This window comes from Symphalangus syndactylus, chromosome 12 (assembly GCF_028878055.3).
Source record: "Symphalangus syndactylus isolate Jambi chromosome 12, NHGRI_mSymSyn1-v2.1_pri, whole genome shotgun sequence".
Lineage (NCBI taxonomy): Eukaryota > Metazoa > Chordata > Mammalia > Primates > Hylobatidae > Symphalangus > Symphalangus syndactylus.
The window spans coordinates 57,091,538-57,108,160 of NC_072441.2; the positions used below are offsets into that span (position 1 = coordinate 57,091,538).

The 16,623-nt window shown below is 35.0% G+C and overlaps 1 protein-coding gene across 1 annotated transcript; it reads left to right on the forward strand.

Annotated features, from left to right (window-relative positions):
- The first annotated feature begins 6,067 nt into the window (after positions 1-6,067).
- Positions 6,068-14,397, forward strand: AMY2A (amylase alpha 2A). The gene is made up of 10 exons (XM_063624382.1): positions 6,068-6,341; positions 6,687-6,833; positions 7,645-7,842; positions 8,291-8,521; positions 9,276-9,409; positions 10,224-10,346; positions 10,440-10,539; positions 12,503-12,621; positions 12,735-12,860; positions 14,174-14,397. Exons 1-10 carry the CDS (start codon positions 6,174-6,176, stop codon positions 14,361-14,363), a joined length of 1,536 nt encoding a protein of 511 aa, XP_063480452.1. The 5' UTR covers positions 6,068-6,173; the 3' UTR covers positions 14,364-14,397.
- The last annotated feature ends 2,226 nt before the right edge of the window (positions 14,398-16,623 follow it).

Sequence of the window (16,623 nt, forward strand, 5' to 3'; positions counted from 1 at the left end):
TGAGTTCTTAGGATTAAGCATTGGGTAGAGCAAGATTTGGGACCTTGACTTTGACAAACTTGATGGATGTGAGGAGTAAGAGGAGGTATTCAAGAGAATGTTGTAGAGGAATTTAGTCTAGTGAGTATGGAAGACAACACTTAAGGAGTCTTGCTTTCGAGGGGATGTGAGAAATGGGTTGTTAATGGAGGATAATGTAGTATCAAAAAGCTGTGTATTTTAAGATCGATGATATAGCAGGTTTGTATGCTAATGGGACTGATTCAGTAGACAGAAAAAGCATAATGCAGGAAACAGAGGGATATTACTGAAGCCATAGACCTGGGATACAAATAGAAGGGTTGGTTTTAAAGATAGGCACACAAACAGCTCATTAGTAACAGTAGGATGAAGGGCAGATTATGGAGGTCCAGATGTTTGTAGTTCGGTAGATAAGAGGAGCATGTCAAATTTTTGTGATATTTTCTCAGTGAAATAGGAAGCAAGCTCATAAAGAGGGAGGAAGTCACCAAGGATTAAGGAACGAAAAGGAGATGTAAAATGAATAGCTAGGAATGTAGGAAAGTAAACATACTCTTAGGCAATCTGTGGTTTATTTAAGTAGTATCAGTCAATGTGGTTTTGTGTTTTTTCCAGTTGAGTTCAGCATAGGTGCTGAACTGAAAAAGTACAGAATTCAGTTTAACTAAAGGTGAGATTCCTCTAGGTGAATAAAACAGTCAGTGATGAGATGTTGATACATTTAAGAGAACGATAATGAAAGAGGGATATGGAAAGTAATCTGGGTTAAGGAGTGAAGTGAGAAAATAAAGAAGTTTGAGACAGTGGAAAATGGAATGATCAATTGTAGATTGCAGTGTGGTTGAAGATGCAATGGACTTCTTGAGGTAGAAACTAGAAATTTGGGGGATTTAAATAAGAGAGGGGTGACTGAAATGGAAAATATTAGAGCATAATAGTTTATAATATTACTAAGTATAGTATACTAAGTATAGTAGAATAGTACTAAGTATATAGTACTTAGTGAGTATAAGTTTTAGGATGTGAAGAGGGGAGTAGTGTAGAGGCAAGGTGATGGAAGGAGATGAATTCAAGAAAATGAGAACCTAGGAGATTTAAAGGATTATCTAAATGAATTCTGAAATCTCAAGAAGAACTGTGCTGAGTGCTTGTACTCATTATTTTATCTTTACTACTCTGTGAGAAGACAGCACTTCCTTTTGTGAGTAATGGAAAGTTCTTTAATGTGTCAACTGTAAGATACTTTATTACACTTAATTATCTTTAGTAATGCATGGTAATAAATAATGAGCTCAGTAGGATTATTCAGTAGATATGTGAGCTAGCCCCCTGTGTCAGACATCTAAGAGGTACAACTGATGATTTTCAAGAGGAATAGAGAGTTCTCATCCCAGGGGCTTAAGCTGCAAAATATCCCACCCTATATTTTCTGAAAACAAACGTTATATAGAGCGTCTACATAAAAGCTAACAGGAAATATTACACACACACACACACACACAACATTGAAAAAGCATCAGGAAAGATATACCCTGTACCCAACATGCACAAGATCTAAGCAATGAAGAAAATCTAGGAAATCAAATAAGACTAGAACATCTATGACTAATATATAAATACTTGAGGCGGTTATATCCATTTAAAAGGTGTCAATTAGACATGAAAGAAAGAGGCCAGTGCAGTGGCTCATGCTTGTAATCCCAGCACTGGATTGGGAGGCCAATGCAGGCGGATCAACTTGAGGTCAGGGGTTTGAGACCAGTTTGGCCAACATGGTGAGACTCCATCTCTACTAAAAATACAAAAAAAAATTGCTGGTTATGGTTGCACGTGCCTGTGCTTCCAGCTACTTAGGAGGCTGAGGCAGGAGAATCATTTGAACCCGGAAGTAGAGATTGCAGTGAGCTGAGATTGCACCATTGCACTCCAGCTTGGGTGATGGAGTAAGATTAAAATATATATATATATATTTTACATAAGAAATTTTATTTTAATTTTTTTGTAAATTATAAAATAGCAATTAATATGGTATTTATATACCAGAATCTTTGAATATCCAAAATTGAAGAAGATGTGAGCAATTTTATGAAACTTTTCAAAGCTTAGAAAAAGGTAACTACACAAAATACCAATATATGTTGTTTATGAGAACATTAGATGAAGTAAGTCACAAAAACATGCATAGAAATGATCATATAAACTTGGAAGAAATTGAATGTCTTGCTATCAAAGGAAAGGATGGAGATGTAAGAGACTGAGGTTGAATGTGAGAAGCTCTGTATATATTGCATTTGTCTTAAAAATATATATTTAAACTCGCATTTCTTGTTTTTCAAATGTTCACTCCAATGAAAATTCTTTTATTTTTCCTCTTGTAGTTTTTATTTCTGATCTCATATATGCAATGTACTGTTGTTCAGAAATATCATTGATCTTCCCTGCAAATGAAATGCTCCCATCCTGTTGAATTTGGGAATGTCCATGTGATTTGCTTTGGCTGTGAAATGTAAGCAGAAAGAGTGTTTTACTTTGGGGACTTCCCGATTGTGAAAGCATGTGTCAAAATGAAGTTTTTGTGACATTACAAAGGGACTAATAAGAGTGCCTTTGTTGATCCTTGTTGAACATGAGAAACTTGGTTATTGTAAGCCACTGAAAAATTTTAGTTTCTTTTATTACTGAAGAATAAACTATTCTGTCCTGATTGATACAGCCACATTTCCTTCAGCTCTTTGATTTTCATATTGCCATTAGGATGTAGAAAGTCAAGAGAAGAATAAATCATAGGATCAGAGAATGTTAACAGTGAAAAGAAACTATTGGAATAAATTTTTTCAATGGTTTCCAGACTTTGGGTTCTAAGTAATCAGTAATATTTCAGAAAAAGTAGTAAAAGATATTTCCATATAAAAAAAAATGACATTTAACTTTGAAAAAAAAAACCTATCATTGCTAGGCATAATGGGTCTAGCTTGTAATCCCAACAACTTGGGAGGCTGAGGAGGGAGGATCACTTAAGCCCAGGAGTTCGAGCCCGCAGTGAACCATGATTGCATCTCCACACTCCAGCCTGGGTGACATAGGGATACCTCAACAACAACAACCACCAAAGCTGTCATTAATACATTGTTCCTCTGTCTCTCTTCCCATCCTCCTTACCACTTAGTCTTATATCTAATCTTATTAAACAAAATCTAAGGAAAAGACAAGAAAAAGGATGTTTGCATCTATACTGAACATGTGTTGACTTTTTTCTTGTCATTATTTTCTAGACAACACAGTATCCCAACTTTTGACATAGCATTTATGTTGCATTAGTTATTATAAGTAATCTGAGATGATGTAAACGTTATATGCAAATACTACATTTTATATAAAGGACTCGAGTAGTTATTACTTAAAGTATCCATGGTGGCTCCTGGAACCAATTACTCATGGATATGGAGGGAGGAGGAATCACTGTAGTTAAACAAATAATCACTTGAAAACTTAAAACCTTTTGCATGTTGAATACAGTCATTCACCACATAAATGATGGTGGTCCAGTTAAGTTTATTATGCCATATTTTTATCGGAAGTTTCCTATGTTTAAATGTATTTAGATACACAAGTACACTGTGTTACAGTTGCCTATAGTATTCAGTACAATAGCATGCTTTACAGGTTTGTAGCCTAGGAGAAATAGGCTAAGCCATCTAGGTTAATGAAGTCCATTCTATGACATTTGCACAGTGGCTTAATTACCTAAGGGCTTTCTCTTCAGAACCTACTCTTGTCATTAAGCAATGCATGACTGTAGTTGGACAAAAAATAATTATGCAGGCATACCTTTGGCACTGTCCTAATTCTTACCAGCATTCATGATTACTTAAATTTGCATTGGAAAGACTTCAAAAAGCAGCGATTTATTAGGACAATATATTTGCAATACATGACAAACGATAACAACATAAGAACCCGAAACACTCAAGAAGAAAAAAAAATAAAGCAAAACTAGATGGGAAAAGGAAGAAGCAAATTTCAAGAGAAAACTTAAAAGGTCAAAAAATGTGAAAAGATGTTCAGCCTTGCTAGTAATTGGGAAAAACACAAATCTTTTTTTTTTTTTTTTTTTTTTTTTTGAGAGGAGTCTCTCTCTGTCCCCCAGGCTGGAGTGCATTGGCGCGATCTGGGCTCACTGCAAGCTCCGCCTCCCAAGCTCAGGCCGCCATTCTCTTGCCTCAGCCTCCAGAGTGGCTGCGAATACAGGCGCCCGCCATCATGCCTGGCTAATTTTTTGTGTTTTTCATAGAGACAGGGTTTCACTGTGTTAGCCAGGATGGTCTCCGTCTCCTGACCTTGTGATCTGCCCACCTCAGCTTCCCAAAGTGCTGGGATTACAGGAGTGAGACACTGCTTCCGAACCAAATCATTTTTAATCTATTATGCAAAAATTAGAGCTATGATAATATTAATTTTTGGTGGGCATGTGGCAAAAGGTACTATAATATACTGCTACTAGAAAGTAAAAATTGATAAATTTCTAAGGGCAATTTTGCATAATATGAAAATATAAAAATGTGCTTCAAGTTTCACCTACGTTTAGCCTACAGAATTACCCATGTGTAAACATGTATACAGATGTTCATTATAACACTTCTTATAAAAACAAAATATTTGGAAATAAATGTTCATATTAACAAGCGCATACCATATGATCTTAGTCCAGTTAGAATATTCTGTTTTATTTAAATCCTTTAAAAGACTCCACTTCTGACTCTATATAGACAATTAAAAAAAGGATGTGTTCTCCCTTTGTGCATTTGGTCAGGTGAATTAAAAAATACACCTCATGCTAGCCTCACCAAACTGGAATAAGCCTTTGGAAAGAAGTTGTCCTTGAAGCTTGTATCTGACATTGTAGCAGGACGAGCCACAGACAAAACCTCTCAGACACCGAGTTGTAGAAGGATGGGCTTTATTCAGCTGGGAGCATCGGCCAGCTACTGTCTCAAAATCTCAGCTCCTCAAATGCACAATTTCTGTCATTGTTAAGGGCTCACAACACTAAATATTTCACATGAAAGGGTCGTGACTGATTTGAGCAAGCAAGGGATACGTGACAAGGACTACATGCACCGCTGGTTAGGAAGAAACAGAACAGGGCAGGGAGTTCCGCAGAGTTCTTTTATACAATGTCTGGAATCTATGAATAATATCGGCTTCTAAATCGTAAGTTGATTTTTAACTACTGGGTTTAGGCCAGTCAGGCCCAGGCCTGGTTTCGGGCCTGGCGCCAGGCTGCCTGTCATTGGTTTTACTTCCTTGTTGTTTTTACTGAATAGAAAGCAAGATAAAACAATAGGAGAATGTCTTTCTCTCCTCTCAATATCAGCACTGGATTGTAGAATGTGTTGCTGATTTTGACCTTGTATTCAAGTTAACTGTTCCCCTTGGTATCTGTACATATCTTTGATTTCAGTCTTTACTACAAGTGGCTTGGTCACTTCATGGCTAAAAACGTGCTTGTGGAAGACAAGTCTGGCTTGGTGAGTCTGTGTGGTCAGCAGTCTCTGATCTGTGCAGGGTATTAATGTGTTCAGGGCTCAGTGTTCTGAGATTTGTCTAGAGGCTGGTAAGGGCTCCTGGACCACTTGTTTCTGTCCTCTCGGTCTGTCAGGGTTGGAAAGTCCAAGCCATAGGACCCAGTTTCCTTTCTTAGCTTATGTTGTCTACCAGAGCAGCGTGGGCTGTTACTTGCCTTGAGTTGGAAGGGTTTCACATTTATACCTGTAAATGTATTCATCCTTTTAATTTATGTAAAGTTTTTTTGTACTCAATTCTCGATCTTAAAAGAGATGACAACAAATTTTGGTTTTCTACTGTTACGTGATAACATTAGGCCCCAGCAACAGGTCACTGTGTAAGGAAAAATAAAAGTGCTGCCAGAACCAAAGAAAAACATTAATATCTAAAAGGTCATTTAGATGATATCCATGAGAGACTTTTTAATGTTCTTCACCTGTTAGGATTATTATTGATAATCCTTTTCAAATTATGAATAAACAGTTTGCCCTCAAGTATTTGTTCATGCTAATATTAACTTTGTCAAATGTGCTTCTTACAGGAATATAAATAGATTCTGGAAAGGACACTGTCAACTTCAAAGCAAAATGAAGTTCTTTCTGTTGCTTTTCACCATTGGATTCTGCTGGGCTCAGTATTCCCCAAATACACAACAAGGACGGACATCTATTGTTCACCTGTTTGAATGGCGATGGGTTGATATTGCTCTTGAATGTGAGCGATATTTAGCACCCAAAGGATTTGGAGGGGTTCAGGTGGGTATGATTCATAGTATAAATTGCAGAATTCACTGTGCTTGTAGTAAATAGCATTCTGATCTTATCTATGAAGCTTGGGCAACATTTTACTTCACAGGTAGTATTCTAAGTAAAAGAGATTCCTGAGGAAAAATCTACGTAGTATTCTCGGCAACTTTATATTTTGTTTCTGAGATAATCTTTCATCAACAAGAGCCCTGCAATGTGCTGCTAATATTTTCAAGAGATAGCTGCATCTACCAAGATTCAAGAATTTTTTTATATTATTGATTAGTTTCTAGAACATTCAATGATATAGAGTAAGACACAATTTGGTACTTATGAAGACTGTTTAATTTGTAGGTCTCTCCACCAAATGAAAATGTTGTAATTCAGAACCCTTTCAGACCTTGGTGGGAAAGATACCAACCAGTTAGCTATAAATTATGCACAAGATCTGGAAATGAAGATGAATTTAGAAACATGGTGACTAGATGCAACAATGTTGGGGTAAGTGAATTCTAGTTTCCTTTAAAAATAACAGATAGGAAAATGATTTCTCTCTCTTCTTTCTTGCACCTTTTCAGCAGAAAGTTTTCAATATTTTATTTTCTAAATTTTACTTCATAATTTAAAACTCAAAATTAGCTGTTTGCTTATGTTCAACTTCTGTGAATATTTGTGTATGTGCTGTCTATCTACTAAAGAGATAAGTTAAAGTTTAAAGCAGAATTTCCTTCTAAAGCAAAACATCAAATTTTAACCCTTATAACTATCCGTATTTCCTGGAAAGACTTTTCTGGTTAGGAGTTATAATTCCAGTTACAATATTTGCTCTCATTTTTAGGTGACTTGTGTCTCCATCCATAATTCTTTGGTTTTTCGTGGTGAAAAGCTAGCTTCTCTATTTAATAAGGAGCATAAGTTGAGATTAATAGCTACCTTATTTGTCTTCAAAAGCTTAGTAGAGAGTACAGGCTTTCTCCTGGTGACCCACTGAAATTTCCACAACAATAACCTTTCCACTGTCATCTGAGTTTTGTCTCCCCGAAGTGGGCTTTTTGCATTTCCTTCTATTTATGGTAGTTTCTGGTCTCTCAATTTATCATTCCTATAAATATTTGACCAAGTGTCTAGAATGAATGTAGGTGTTTAGTTCACATTACTTTCCTTTCACAGTTGATTTTTGATCTTGTAGGAAAACAGTTATAAGATATAAAATATTTTGGAGTTTTATTAACATACTATAAACTTGAATCAATAATGCTTTAAATTTCTACCTCTCTGTAAGTCACACTGAAGTAGAAACTTTGCTTTCTAGGTTCGTATTTATGTGGATGCTGTAATTAATCATATGTGTGGTAATGGTGTGAGTGCAGGAACAAGCAGTACCTGTGGAAGTTACTTCAACCCTGGAAGTAGGGACTTTCCAGCAGTCCCATATTCTGGATGGGATTTTAATGATGGTAAATGTAAAACTGGAAGTGGAGATATCGAGAACTACAACGATGCTACTCAGGTAATATTTTTACGAGAGTGATCTGAATAAGGAGTGATATATGCCTTTTCTTGTAGACATGTAGCTAATTGAATTTCATTTTAAATATGAATTTAGATCTCTTAGGGACACAGATTAACAAGTTTGACTACTTTAAGAAACTCAAATCCATATTTAAGGACTTTTAAATATTGATTTAAGATTTTTAAATAATACACATTTGCCCACTTTTAAGAAGTTCCCAATCAATTAAAAATCTCATCGGCTTTATTTCTTAAATTCTCTATTTTCTATTAGAAAATATTTTAAAGATACATCTGTAGTAGAAGGTGAGCATCCCCAGTGCCCAATGCAAGGAAGTCACTGTAGAATATCTCTTGAGGAATCACGGAATAAATGAATAATCAAATGGATTCGCAGATGAAAAATGAGGTTTTATGAATCAATCATAACATTTTTACCTCAACAGGTCAGAGATTGTCGTCTGACTGGTCTTCTTGATCTTGCACTGGAGAAAGATTATGTGCGTTCTGAGATTGCCGAATATATGAACCATCTCATTGACATTGGTGTTGCAGGGTTCAGACTTGATGCTTCCAAGCACATGTGGCCTGGAGATATAAAGGCAATTTTGGACAAACTGCATAATCTAAACAGTAACTGGTTCCCAGAAGGAAGTAAACCTTTCATTTTCCAGGAGGTACATCAATACATATATGCATGTAAAATATCATCTTATTCATTAGAAAATTAATGGCAGATTTAATTAAAAATGCAATTTCTGTAGGATAAGGAATGAGACATTTACATAAAACAGTGTTCTTTACCTCCTCTTCTTCACATACAGCATATCTAATTCTTTATCACAACATGTTTTATGGAGGTACACAGAATGTAGGATACTGATAATAGTTATGTCTTTACGTACTTTGGATAATGAAACAAGTTAATATTTATCAAGGAATTTCAGTCGATACTAAATGTTTCATTAGTGTGAGCTGTTATTATTATCACTGATGTACAAGACTAAAAATTATGGAACTATTCTCACAGGACAACAGGTAAATTTGACATTATGCTTCTTTCAATATTGTAGTGTATACTTTATCAAATAAAAGAATATAAGAATATTACCTGTTGAGATAATAAGAAAACCATTTTGCACATTTCGTATAACAAATAGGACCAGGCATGGTGGCTCGTGCATGTAATCTCAGCAATTTGGGAGGCTGCGGCAGGAGGATTGCTTGAGGCCAGGAGTTTGGGAGCATCCTGGACGATACAGCAAGACCCTGTCACTAAAAAACAAAACAAGACAAAAAGTAATAATAAATAGCTTAATTTATTAATAAATAAAAAATAGCTTAAAGCTATTTTTATATAATATTAACTTATTGGTTAAAATGCTTTAAAGTCCTTATGCAAAATGTTATTTTTTCCTAAATTTCTGCTAGGTAATTGATCTGGGTGGTGAGCCAATTAAAAGCAGTGACTACTTTGGAAATGGCCGGGTGACAGAATTCAAGTATGGTGCAAAACTCGGCACAGTTATTCGCAAGTGGAATGGAGAGAAGATGTCTTACTTAAAGTAAATTAATACAACTTTTCCCCTGAATTATTTCATAGATTTATTAGTCATAGTACCCCAGTGTGAGTTATCTTCTGGAACATTCTTATTCAGACAACTATCAAGGAGTCAACTGTTAATGATAAGTATTCTAGTGCCCTAAACTCTAGTCAATCATCTTTTGTATTTAGAGTGTCTGTCACAAGAGAGTATGCCTAGTAATGCTAAACATTCCCTAGGAATTTTCATCTAAGTACGAGATGAATATACTGGATTTGACTGATGTTTGCATATAATCTTTTAAAGCCAGGTTATTATTAAAATGATCCTATCATTTATAAAATATGTACAGTGTCCATACTGTAGAATTTACATATATTATATGAATTAAAAATATGAAAATATTTACATTATAACAATACAGTATTGAGGCCGTATTTTAATCTAGTTTGACATTCTGTATACTGTGATATGGATATTGACCCTTCTGGAGTGCCTCTAAATTATAATGTGCTGAAACCTCTGAAAGGACCGTTTTAATAACAAAAATCTTATATTTGTAATATGAATATAAGTATTCCATACTTGTATATACGAACATGGACTACATATGTAGATTACACACGTGTGTGTATATGGTGTGTGTGTGTATATATATTTGAGTGTGTGTGTGTGCATATATATATATATACACATATCTTACAGAATGACCATTTAATTAGAGAAGGAATTTAATCTTCAGATGCCATGCCATGCAGAAAGAGATGCACAGTTAAGTTACTCTCAAACTGTTGTGAAATGATACATCAACGTATATCTTATTTTTCAAAAATAGGAACTGGGGAGAAGGTTGGGGTTTCATGCCTTCTGACAGAGCACTTGTCTTTGTGGATAACCATGACAATCAACGAGGACATGGGGCTGGAGGAGCCTCTATTCTTACCTTCTGGGATGCCAGGTAGAAAACCAAGTTCTCTATTTTTTAACACATCTTTTAATGATGGTAAGAATATTCTGATATTCTATGATAATATAATTATGTTACTTTCAGGCTGTACAAAATGGCAGTTGGATTTATGCTTGCACATCCATACGGATTTACACGAGTAATGTCAAGCTATCGTTGGCCAAGATATTTTGAAAATGGAAAAGTAAGTTTTGGAGTTGTTCAATATATCCTTTTCTGAAGAAAAAGGAAGCAATCTTGTTCTAACTTAATATGACAACTATTAATTATATATTTATTCAACAAATATTTAATTGATTGTAAACCTGATACAGGGCTGTGATTTTAGTAATGCAGGTTATATTAAAGGAGCAAAATTTATATTCTCCATTGACAAAGAGTATGCAAGCCTTTTCAGAGATATGACAAACATTCCCCTAGCCAGCAGGAAAGAAAAAAAAAAAACAGTCAAAACTAAGAGCTAGACACAGGGATTAAAATACATACTTCGAATAAGTACCTACCTCAGGGTTGATAATAAGATTATACATGCCAATAATTTTAGAGAACTTAAAACATCATCTGCCCGTAGTGAGAACAATATAAATGTTTGTTAAATACTTTTAAAAAGTTATATGGAATAGAAAGAAATGATTCAGTTGAGCTGAGTTAAATAGGGAAAGTATATAATAAGAGGAAGGAAATTATGTGTATTAAATAATAGAAATTTAGAGAGTATTCTAAGAAAGGTAAGAATGAGAAAAATATTTGGGAGTATGGTAAAGACATTAATCTGATGAGAAGTTTCAAAAAGGAACAGAGAAATAAGAGCGTAAAGATATTTGGAAAGCTAGTAGAAGGTTTTCTTTTAAACTAAAGGGTTCAGAAACAGCATCAGAGATTTCAGAACTAAAGCACAAATTCCTCCTTCCTATGAATCACACAGATATCTAGCTAGATTTTTTTTAGATTCCTTTCAGTTTGAGAATTCCGCTACTTTGTATAGCATTTGGTTCTATTGTTAAACATCTTTAATATTTAGAAGGTGTACTTTTATATTGAGCCAACTTCTTATAATTTCTACTAATTGGTCTTATTTCTGATGTTAGGAGTCACAGAGTATTTTTATTTTTTCTATTACTATAACTTTTCCACTTTGCCAGGACTGCTGCATGCTAAAAACTCTTAGTTTTGTTCACTTTACACCATATGATATGATTCTAAGGTCAACACTGAAAAACTTCCGAAGGTTACTCTGGATTTTTTAAGGAAGATTTTTTAAAGTGCCGATTAGAAAAACATAATATTAAAAATGTGGTCAATTTATAAATAATGTTCACATGTATTCTTTTGTACATTTATCTAAAAAGAAGCATGAAGGATTCTAATATTTATTTAGCACATGTCACGTTCAAGGCATTTTCACATATATTACTTAATTTTTATACCAAAAAATCAATATTCACACTTTACAAAGGAGGAAACTGAGACACAGAGAAATTATGTATATTGATTACATTTTCTTAGCTACTAGTAATAGAGCCTATGTTTTAACCCTGGTGTTTCTGGTACTAATGCCCTTCCCATTTCAATGACATTGCGTGGCTTACAGTGATGTTAAGAAGCCCTTGCAGGCCAGGTGCAGTGGCTCACACCTGTAATCCCAGCACTTTGGGAGGCCAGGCGAGAAGATCAGCTGACCTGAGGAGTTGAAGACCTATCTGGGCAAGCTAGCAAGACCTCGTCTCTACTGAAAATTTTTAAAAAATTAGCTGGTTGCGATGGTGCACACCAACAGTCTTAGCTACTTGGGAGGCTGAGATGGGAGGATCGCTTGAGCCTGGGAGATCAAGGTTGCAGTGAGCTATGATCATGCCACTGTACTCCAGCCTGGGTGACAGAGCAAAGAAGCCTGTGCGGTTCCTTGGAATGAAAAGGAGAGGATAAAAATTTGTTACCTTTGTTTGAAATATGCCAAAAGAAAACCAGAGGATAGAGAGATGTTGAAGACCCAGTAAAGGGCTGTAAACATTAATGAAGGCATTGGATTCTAGATAAAGTCACTGACTGCAGAGACACAAGTAACAGGATAGGTTGAGTTTGGTGTAAAGGAGAAGGAAGAGGTAAATACATGATGTTAAAATTTGGCTTTTCCCCCCTTACTTAAGGATGTTAATGATTGGGTTGGGCCACCAAATGATAATGGAGTAACTAAAGAAGTTACTATTAATCCAGACACTACTTGTGGCAATGACTGGGTCTGTGAACATCGATGGCGCCAAATAAGGTGAGAATATGTATTTAGATATGTCCTCTAATAGTAAACTTTCCTTAGCATTTTATTTAAAACTGTTGAAGTTTAAGAATATCAACGTTTTATATATGTTATTGTGTTTGTAGGAACATGGTTGCTTTCCGCAATGTAGTGGATGGCCAGCCTTTTACAAACTGGTATGATAATGGGAGCAACCAAGTGGCTTTTGGGAGAGGAAACAGAGGATTCATTGTTTTCAACAATGATGACTGGTAAGTAAATATCAATTAAAAATAATATTATGTACCAGTATGCTCTTGGTTTATTCTTTTTCTCCTGTTCATTGACATTTATCATTTAGTCAGTGGAGCGAGAAGACAATAGAGATCAAAATTGGGCAGCAGTAAAAAGATGATGGCTGTTACTCCTTCATTCTCCTGTTTTCATAAGGGCTTTCTGTTGTAAGCAGAGCCCTTTCTGTGCACCCTTACAATATCTTATGCATATATTGAATGCACATACATATGCTCACCTACACATGCCACAAAATACACAAAGTAATTAATATGAGGATTGTGAAATCATTAAAAGTACATGTCTTATAGTCCTGTTTTTTTAATCATGGAAAAATGCTGCCTCAGTACTAATATATCTTTATTTCTAACTCTTTTTCTCAATGACTGCTCCATGTAGTTTTTTGGTATACTTTCTTTACTTCTTTGTCTCCTTGTGACAAATAACATTTTTTAAAGCATATGCATAAATAATATGTATCTTGTGGTTAATGATTTGCTTCAGGAGATTTGAGTTTTAGTTCTGAAACTTCTCATTATTGGTCTTTCATCTGTGATTCTTATATCCTTTACCTGAAGTATAAGTGATTCCCTAATCTATAGCTCCGAAGAAAGACCTCCTTGCAAACAGTTGAATTGTCTCTGTGCAAGGCCAACTGATACTCATACTTAGCTCATTCTAGTATAAATTATATTTCACTGATGAAAAATAAATAAATACATAAATATATAAATCTAGTTGATCTCTTTCCTGCCAAAAAAGCCCATGTCTAGTTCTTTAATTTCTTTCTTTTGTGAGTGAAAATACCAAACTAAATTTTTGTGAGAAAGCTTTATATTTCAAACTATCATTTCTTCATAGAAATGCTAGATTGTTTTTACGTACACCCCAAATTCTTTTTGACCTTATGGGGAAAAAAGGAGGTTAAAAAAATAATACCTTTAAATTTTTAAAAGTAATTTGTATTAAGTTCAGTTGAGAACAAATTTGATTTTAACAAGGTAACACTTTTATCAAAGTGTGACCATTCCTGCCAATCTTCAGTGATATTCTTCAACTTTGATTTTTTGGCAATATTTTCACTATGGACCAGGGAATTGCTACATTTTCTGTAAGGTTACTTTTGGTCCTAGAAAGCTATTTACACCTACTAGGGAGGCATATGGGTTTTCTTCTTAATGAGACTTCACTGCTTAGGGTTCTACAACATAAAGTTATGCTCTTTATTTGTGTTAGCCTGTATTATTGATTTTCATTGTATTGAAGTTAAATCTGAAATTTTATTTTACAGGTCATTTTCTTTAACTTTGCAAACTGGTCTTCCTGCTGGCACATACTGTGATGTCATTTCTGGAGATAAAATTGATGGCAATTGCACAGGCATTAAAATCTACGTTTCTGATGATGGCAAAGCTCATTTTACTATTAGTAACTCTGCTGAAGATCCATTTATTGCAATCCATGCTGAATCTAAATTATAAAATTTAAAATTAAATGCATATCCTCCAAACAATAGCCAAGTGTGTTTCTTTTCTTACATGTACAGTAATACTTCTACTTCATTAGTTTTTAGTAAAATCTCTAATTAGTAATCAACTTGTAAAATTCACAAAAACACCCAATAGTATTAAAATCCCACTTAATTATTGAATAATTGTAAGAGAATAACAGTCAGCATGTTGTTATGCTTTAGAAGACTGACTTTAACCTATTTAAGCTATGAACTCAGAAAAGCATCTTAACCAATATGTTTGTTGTCATTAGCATCATTTACCCAGCTGCGTACCTTTAATTTTTGTCATTCTATAATTCTTCCAAGGCGTGTTTTTATCAGTTAGTTAGAGATAGCTGGTTTGATGTTGATTCCCAAGCAAAGTTAGCCTGGTTGTATGCTTTTTATAATACGCAAGTACTTTTGCTGTTAATAAGGTTAAAAAGTAGAAGAAACGTAAATTATACAATCTACAGTTCTCAATTCTATTGAGCTCACTGGAATCTTCTCCTACTTTATAGTCTTTCTTCTTTTTCATTTTTTTCCTAATTGCTTAGACTTGTTGTTTATGACTTTTTGTTCTTTTTCTTATTCTACAATATGGATATTTATTTAGGGCTTTCATGACACCTTGTAGTCTGGGTTTTCCTCCCAATTCTCTACCTATTCATTCTTCTTCATCTTGACTTTAAATATGGAATTCATTAGGGCTCTCATCTAGGTTTCCTTATAACTCTCAGTTGTTTTGTTTATGCTTAAATGAGAACATAGAGGCCACAACTCAGAAACTATCTATTCTTTTCACCTATAAAGTGTCTCTCCCACAAAGCAGATTCACTGTGCATTGGTACCACTTCGACTCACTGCATCTTGGGCTGCAGTTTCTACTATTTGATTGAGTCCAGTGATTTAGAACATACACACAGAAAGTTGCATGAAGCAGGCCTATTGCTTATGGATAGGCATCAAGTGACACAGAAGCCTGGCATTCATGAGGAGCCAGTCTCCCAAGACTCAGACCATTTGCCCAGAGTGGTGAAGTCTCATGTGCACCACAGCTGAGGGACTCTTGAAAGAAGCCTGCCCCGTGTTTTATAATCCAGGCATCACATGATACACTGGGCTAAAGCACTTAAGGAAATGCTGTTCTCAGAGACACAGTAAGAGAGTCTGAGCCTTATCTCAGGATATTGTATTCCCAGCTCATTCTACAGCTATTCTTGAGAAGCACAAACAAGAGAGAGGGAAAAACTGGGTTGCTCCAAGGCCACTTGGAGAGCTGTCCTGCATCTTCCCCTAGCATTTTCCTTTTTTTTCTCCTACTATAATAAAGAAAGTACATGTCATTCTAAGAAAGGCCATTTTCTCTGCTTAAGTTAATGATACCATTCCATTTTTATCTTTTGGAGGACTTTAGATTATCCTCCCTCTTTTGATTGAGCAGTCTTTCCCTTTCTTCTGCATTAGTCATCCTAGATGACATGTATTACTGTCTTCTAATTAAAAACATCTATGACTGCCCTCATATATTCTTCTTGGTATATTTCTTTGCTCATTTCCTTGCTCCCTGTCCTAATTAAACATCTCTTTTTATCACACTGTCTCCACATCCTCAGCCTAGGTCATTATTCATCTCTCTACTGTCCAGTTTTCACCATTATCACTTCATTCAATCTGCTCTTGTCAACATCATCAAGGACATTTATGTTACCAGTCCAATATATTTCTTATTATTGCTCTTTTTCAGGTTTTCTTTTTTAACTGGATCATCTTATTCTGTTCCACCTAAGTCCTAACTTTTATCTATTTCTCTTCTTTATCTTCTCTTCTCTAGGTGATTGGAATCATTTCCATGGATTTTAAACAAATATTTTCCGTGGACTCCTGGGTATCTTCAATTCAGAACTTGGACTTCAGCCTCATATTTCCATCAGATGCTTGTTATCACCATTTCCATGTTCCACAGACATCTCATAATTAACATATTTAAAATGGAACCTTCATTTTTTTCCTTGCATAAACCTTTTACTACATTATTTTCTTACTGCTTAGAAACCCAGGATATTTTCTGATTTTTCTCTCCTAGCTCAACAACTTTATCTCTTCATACAAACCTTAGCATGAACTATTAATTGTATCTTCAAAATATCTCTTGATTTATTGCACTTCTTTTGTATCCTCTATCACCCTTTTATCCAGGTCACAATTATCTCTTCTCTGCATTCCAAAACAACTCTGCAACTGGTCTC

What these genes read in the sequence shown, in the direction of transcription:
- AMY2A (XM_063624382.1), top strand. Translation starts at nt 6,174, where the DNA reads ATGAAGTTCTTTCTGTTGCTTTTCACCATTGGATTCTGCTGGGCTCAG. An exon ending in AACCTTTCATTTTCCAGGAG is followed by an intron (nt 8,522 to 9,275) that starts GTACATCAATAC and finishes AATTTCTGCTAG; the next exon opens with GTAATTGATCTGGGTGGTGA. An exon ending in CATCGATGGCGCCAAATAAG is followed by an intron (nt 12,622 to 12,734) that starts GTGAGAATATGT and finishes TTGTGTTTGTAG; the next exon opens with GAACATGGTTGCTTTCCGCA.